Here is a 6,623-nt window from a genome sequence, read left to right as displayed (position 1 = left end):
ACCGCCATCTTGCTTTTCAACTGTCAGCTTTTGTGCTGGCTTGCAGAATTATGCCACATATGTTCTTGGTGGTTAGGCTTTGCCAAATTGGTTATAAAGCCACTTTATAACCGTCTCAATCCAACTCCTTTGCTCTAGCATGCACACACAGTCGTAACTGACAGCTTGAATTCAAATCCAACAATCATTGCGCTGCACTAAACTTTGGCCCGTGCCAATGTTCGACAATGATTGTGCAACATTCAATCTTGGCCTCTGCCAAGTATTCGACAATGGTTGCGCTTCATTCAACTTGCACTTTTGCAAAGTATTCGGCAATGGTTGCTCTACATTCATCCCGTCATGTACTTAGCTTATTTGGATGCCAACATCCAAATACCATGCCAATTGAGTCTTGACTTGTTTAGTTCAACTTCATACTTCATATGCATCACTTGCATTCTTTTTGCTGAGCAATAATCATCAATGACGCATTTGGCAACGCCACTGTTGCATATGCATCGTCCAAGTCTTGGCTAATGCTTGGGCCAATGCCAAAATCATCCCTGACTTGAATTACATCCGTAATTCCTTCTTTGAACTGGGCCAACTCTGAATCAAGGATATGCAACACTATCGCATAACATTACATGTGCTAAGTAGCCTTTCTTGTCTTGACCGTAATGGCGCTACATCGTCGGACTACGCAGCTTCATTTGCCATAATTGTACGCCACCATTGAGGCATGTTATTGTAAGACACCAAGATAGGCTAAACGTGAGGCTTCTCGGAGACCCGTATAAAAGTGTCCGTCGGATTCTTGAGAATTAAGAGAGGTTTATTCTCAATTTATCTATCCAATCCTGTTATGTACATAACACACAAGACCTAAATCAGATACGGAGAGTATATCAAATTGAAGCCTAAACATGGATATTCTTCCTCCGCCGCTTCCTTCTCTTCCTCCTTGCATTCAGATGGTAACTGAAGCAATTTCTAGCTTGAAAGCAGAATCTGGATTAAGTCAACATGAAATTGCAAAGTTTATTGAAGAGAAGTATTATGTAGGTAGGCTTCCGCAGAGTTATAAAAAAACGTTATTGAAGGAGTTAAATGAATTGGCAAAATCAGGGAGGTTGGTGAAAGGTAAGAGATCATTTAAGCTACCAGAGAAGGTGGAAAAAAATTCTGCTGAAATCGAAAAGAAAAAAAAAGAAGAAAAAAGTTAAAGTTAAAGAAGCGGTAACGGAGGGTGAGGAGGAGATGATTGGGATCCGAAAGTATTTAGAGTATTATGAGAGGTTGAATCAATTGATGATACCAAGTCTTTCGAAGGAAGAATTGATTCAGAAAGAGAAAGCGAACCTAGGGGGTAAGAAAATTAGGGTTTAATGATATAATCAGGTTTTAATCTTTTTATTTCTGGGCCACAAAATGACGGAGTTTCTTGTTTTTATGTTTATATATAAGAATGTAATGTGATAGTTTCTTGATTTTGCCTGAATCTCCTACCTATGAATCTCATTGATTTTTTTTTTTTTTTTTTTTTTTTTTTTTTTTTTTAAATTCATCAGATTGGAAGAAGGTCGCAGTGATAAGCAGCTCGGACCTTTCCCTCGTTTTATCCTTGGAGAATTTGATGCAAGTACAGCATGAGCAGCTTGACTTGGTGAGATTTGTTAATCCTAGGTTTTGGTTCCTTCTGTTATTTGATGCAAGTACAACATGAGCAGCATGACTTGGTGAGATTTGTTAATACTAAGTTTTGGTTCTTTCTGTTATTTTACTCAGTATATTTTTGCCTTGGGGTTTTCATGGGGTAGAAAAAAGAAGAGCACTTTTCTGGGTTTCACGTTAGGTAGCGATTTACCTGTATTGCATACTCTTATCTGATGTTTTTTTTACATGTTTGTTTTTCTCTTTACACCGTGATCTCCTATTGATTGTCTATTGTCAGACATTGGTACTAAATGTAGGTCACTCATACAGCAGGAAACCACACTTGCCAAAATACGGAGTTTGGAGGATAGTTATAACAAGAAGCTATGGGATATGCAATTGAGTCAAAGGAATGATCAAGAAGAAAAGGATCTCTATGAGTGAAGGAATGAGATTATCAAATCACTTCCTAAGTTCTGGTCAACTGCTGTTCGTAATCTGTCCCCCTCTTACTATTAAGTTTTACTTGAGAATTGGCTCCTTGGTCCCCAGTTGATATGTTAATTATACTTTCTTATTAACATTTATGATGCCCGCTTGACTTGGCAATCTCATTGTTTTCAGTTTATGAGTGATGATTCGCTTAAAAGACGCCTGAATAAAGAAGACAAGAAGGTAAAGCTTCCCAAATACATGAAACTGGAATTAGTATTTTGCAGAATTGTGTTCCAGGATATCCTTTTGATGGATCTGTTTATTCTATTCCTGTTCATTTTTGTGATTCCGCGGATTGGTTGTCGAAACCTGACATCTTAATTCTTAAGTGCTTGGGATTCACGTCTTCTGCTCTATATTTGATGCAGATAATCAAGTTTCTCCGTACTGTGGATGTTGAAGGTCATCCAGATGTGACACCTGAGTGCACAATCACTTTAGTGAGTTTAATCTGTGTCCCCAACTCTTATTTTGGGTTTGAACAGTTGTGACTTTTTCTCCATATAATACTGCATTAGTTTGGAAATTATGTGATGTTGCTCTTTAGCCTGTGATCTTCATCGAATTAAGGTACATATTCTTCATTGACTGCAGAACTTTGATAAGAATCCGTACTTCAAAAATTCAAGTCTCACAAAGAACTTTAAGATCTCCGAAAAAGGAATCTTTGACGTACGGTGCACCCCAGTCATATGGAAGAATGGCAAGGTAAAGGAAGTATATGTATCACGGTACTTATTGCCTGCATTTTATGTCACATAGATTTTTTACTTGCCTTTTTTTGTGTATTAGGGCAATACAGCTGTACTTGAAGAAAAGTCGAGTAAGCAGTCGCATACTGATATGCCTAAAAGGTTCGTTATCATGTCATGATAGGCTCCAGAATCTGATATACGAAAATATAAATGTTTTCTACGATAATGAATTGGCACCCAACTGATTAGTTCACAATGGCCGATTGACGTTTTTATTACGACTTTGTTGAGAGTTCTAAGACACTACTTGGGGGGATTTCAGTTGGAGCAGGTTAATCATTAATGTATGCCAGTTTAACTTATTTCCGTTGTTTTGTCTGTTACTAGTGGCGAAGTCGAGCTTATGATAGGCTAGTCAAGATTGAGATTTGAAGAGTTATAAAGTAATGCAAACTTCACACTGTAGTTCTATTTGAATCGCTTTGGTGATTACATCCTTCCGCTCATGAATAACTTGCAGCATTGAGCATACTTTTTATTTCCTTTTTGGATATGTTGGCATTCTTTGATCGGAGTAGTATGATAAGGCTGTGAATGCTTTCTCTCAAATGTTAGGGTTTTTAGTAATTGTCAAGCTGCTCCTGCTTAGACCTGCTGAAGTTGATTTTTTACTTTCTTCCCGAAGTTTAATTTATGTTTTATGAAGAGTTGCTCTGGGCTGATTTCATTTGTCCTTCCCTCCTGCAATGTATCAAATAATTTTGTTGGAAGCATCATTTAGAAACCCTTCAATTTTCCTTCCTCAATATAAATACCCTGAGGGGTATATTTTGAGTTCTAATGAGAGGGAGCATTATTTTAGTACCCTCAATTTTCCTTTCTTAATGTAAACGTAAATACCCTTAGTTTCAGCCGTTTGTATGTATGGTCTCGGAGTTCACTTAAGTGTCTAAAATTTAATGTCAGTAACGCTAAACTATTGTTTGTTTTTGTTTAATATAACTTTAGACGTTTATCTCTTGGCTATATGGTTGATGTCTATCAAGTATGCAGGATGTTCATCTTCTGTATGGTTCTGTGATTGCAGCTTCTTTACATGGTTCGAAGATCCCACGGAAAGTTCAATGACGAGGCAACTTGTTTTCCCTTTCCTAAGTTTCGAGTTATGAAAGATGCAATGTGCATCATTATTATATGTCTAATTATGATCCAAAAAAGGCATTGTATCAAAATGGTGTTAGTTTTCTGTTTTCCCCTTTTTCATTGCTACTGGTATGATTTCTTGTTCTGTCACATGCTCCCTTATGTTGCTACCTAAGTTGCAAAGTCTCATCATTTTTCTTTTGCTAATCACCATTACTGGACCGCAAGAGGTGGAAGACTTTCACATCATTTCTGCTCACCTAGTTACCACTGATACCATTTCATATTCTGTTGTTCATTTGCTCTGAAGTCTTGCGGATTTATTATTGACGAAATAACTTCACAGTCCAAAGTCTCATCATTTTTCTTTTGCTAATTACCATTACTGGACGCAAGAGGTGGAAGACTTTCACATCGTTTCTGCTCACCTAGTTACCACTGATACCATTTCCTATTCTGTTGTTCATTTGCTCTGAAGTCTTGCGGATTTATTATTGACGAAATAACTTCACAGTTCCGGTGGAGCTCTTTTTTCCTTGTCTGTTGTATGTCATGTTGATTTTGCTGCCCCTACTTTTGCAGGTGGCTAATTTAATCGCATGTGATTTATGGTGTTATGCTCCGTACTATTATGTCAATGTGAGTTGTTTTATCACTGCGTACACCCCGTATATCACTGTAGTTCATCGCATGTACATTTCATGTAACCAGGTAGGATAATAGTAGTCATATTTCCTGATGCTCATTTCATAAATATACCTACACATAGTTTCATGTTAACTCAAGGATGTTTAGGTGAAATCTGAGAGCTTACCTTGGACCTTACAGTGTACATTTATATAGTAACAACTGTACCAGATAGGCATCGTCTCTATTATCCATCAGTTCTAGCCAAGTCAATTAACTTAAAACACTAGTTGGCTAAGACTATTATCATTGGATATTATAACTCTCTTCTAGCCGCATGGAAGTGTGGTGTTTTGTGTTAGTCATTTTCTGTCTAATTTTGTAATTCTTTTTGTAAATCTAGTTATAGTTAATATCCCCAACCCCCTACATTGTGGATGGTTGGATTCCTCGCAGATGTCTGATTAGTCACTATCTTTATCAGGCAACGCCAAACGTGTATTGACAATGAGCTAAATTGGGGCGACATGGACAAGTAACGCACCGGAAATGACACGACTTGTTTCTTTCAAGTAGATCTGCTTCAGTGCTTGGCCAAATCAAATGACTTTCGATAGCACCTATGTGTTCAGTTGAGATAGATGTATAAATAATCTACATTGATAAATATGTGTAGATAATCTACATTAATTTGGCATTAAGCTGTAAGATGATAGGTAACAAGTATTTTGGTAGTGGTTCTTGCGGGATTCTCCTTTTTGTTCTGAAATAACCTGGCATTATTGAGGCTGCTAATTTATACCCATCCCATCCAATAGAGTTGGCCATGGGATGTCCGACTGATGAGTAATTTTCGATGCTCCTCTTCTCCCTCTCTATTCTGCCCAAACAAAAAAAAATCAAATAGTGGTTGTGATCCAAATTTAACGTGGCTTGAGCGGGGTATACCTAGATTAATTGGGGTATACCCAATTTTAAGTGGACTCTTTTTAAGGGCTAAGGGGGAGCCCTAATGGGTGAAGTTACAATACTATCCTTGCCCTTTATAATTCTCTTACCCTAATCAGTTTTTTATTTTCATCTTCCTTCTCCTCTTCTTCTCCTCCCCCAACCATACCGACCTCCCCCACCACCACCATCAAAACTCGACGATTAAATCGCGTGGATCGTCGATTCAAAAGTTCCGATTAATGTTCAAAAATGGAACCGCCACAACCTAGGGCTAGACGTATGAAGGAAGCTAATCGAAAACCCGATGAGTATAACCCTGGAATTGTAAGTTTGGTTCAAAAGAAAGTGAAGAAAAAACGGTTGAAGAAGAAGAATTCGTAGCCGCTGAAACACGAGAAATGGTGCGATTAAGAAAGTAAGGGCATACTCAAACTCACTCTAGTACTTCAATTTCATGTTTGCATGTCAAATGGTTGGCCATATGAGCACTTTCATATCAACCATATTCTTCTTCACCATAACTAGTTCAAATGACTCAAATGAACTAGTTAGAGAGTTATTCAATTGCTTAGATCTTATAGAAATATACAAGACACAATCGAAGCAAAAATGATTTGATTCACTTGAATCGATTCATGAACTTTATAGCCACGGTTTGCAAATTGCATTCCTTAGTTTATATAAGTATAAGTTTACAAATAATCGTCTTTAGAAATAACCAACTCAAGTACGCGGACTAAGTTCGCGGACTAAAGTACCCGGAAGGAGTTTACAAACTCCAACAGATTTTCTCGGGATGAGAACCTCCGACAGTTCACGGGCTCTTGTTCCGGTTTTCCTGATCAACAAAGTACGCATACTTTGGTTTAAGGAATAAGGATTTATACATATATGTGTTGCCACACAATGCTTATATCCAACATTGGTTATATAATTTAAACTCTCATTTTAATCACTGAAACATTCTTAGAGGATGTTATATAGTTGTTATTCACAAACCATTTTTCGTCAAAGCCATTTTCAAGTGATTGAAACTTAACATGACTTTCGTCACTAGGTAAAGATGAACTTGGC

At 37.5% G+C, this 6,623-nt stretch overlaps 1 protein-coding gene across 12 annotated transcripts; it reads left to right on the top strand.

The window, feature by feature from the left end:
• The first annotated feature begins 828 nt into the window (after positions 1 to 828).
• On the top strand, positions 829 to 5,364 carry LOC113288800 (NAP1-related protein 2-like). Of its 12 annotated transcripts, none has more exons than XR_003330714.1 (10): positions 829 to 1,351; positions 1,554 to 1,648; positions 1,937 to 2,127; positions 2,263 to 2,313; positions 2,502 to 2,573; positions 2,728 to 2,841; positions 2,926 to 2,987; positions 3,216 to 3,271; positions 3,916 to 4,610; positions 5,083 to 5,364. XR_003330714.1 is itself a non-coding variant. In XM_026537923.1 (10 exons), exons 4-9 carry the CDS (start codon positions 2,266 to 2,268, stop codon positions 4,564 to 4,566), a joined length of 354 nt encoding a protein of 117 aa, XP_026393708.1. In that variant the 5' UTR covers positions 829 to 1,351; positions 1,554 to 1,648; positions 1,937 to 2,127; positions 2,263 to 2,265; the 3' UTR covers positions 4,567 to 4,610; positions 5,083 to 5,364. The 12 variants fall into 12 exon arrangements, 2 of the variants coding, with proteins under 2 accessions (XP_026393708.1, XP_026393709.1); XR_003330712.1 differs by lacking the exon at positions 3,216 to 3,271 and adding an exon at positions 1,771 to 1,837 and having other exon boundaries at positions 1,972 to 2,127; XR_003330711.1 differs by lacking the exon at positions 3,216 to 3,271 and adding an exon at positions 1,771 to 1,837 and having other exon boundaries at positions 1,969 to 2,127.
• Positions 5,365 to 6,623: the final 1,259 nt, after the last annotated feature.

This window comes from Papaver somniferum, chromosome 6 (assembly GCF_003573695.1).
Source record: "Papaver somniferum cultivar HN1 chromosome 6, ASM357369v1, whole genome shotgun sequence".
Classification (NCBI taxonomy): domain Eukaryota; kingdom Viridiplantae; phylum Streptophyta; class Magnoliopsida; order Ranunculales; family Papaveraceae; genus Papaver; species Papaver somniferum.
Note: the sequence above shows the minus strand (reverse complement) of the source record. Positions and strands in the feature narration are given on the sequence as shown.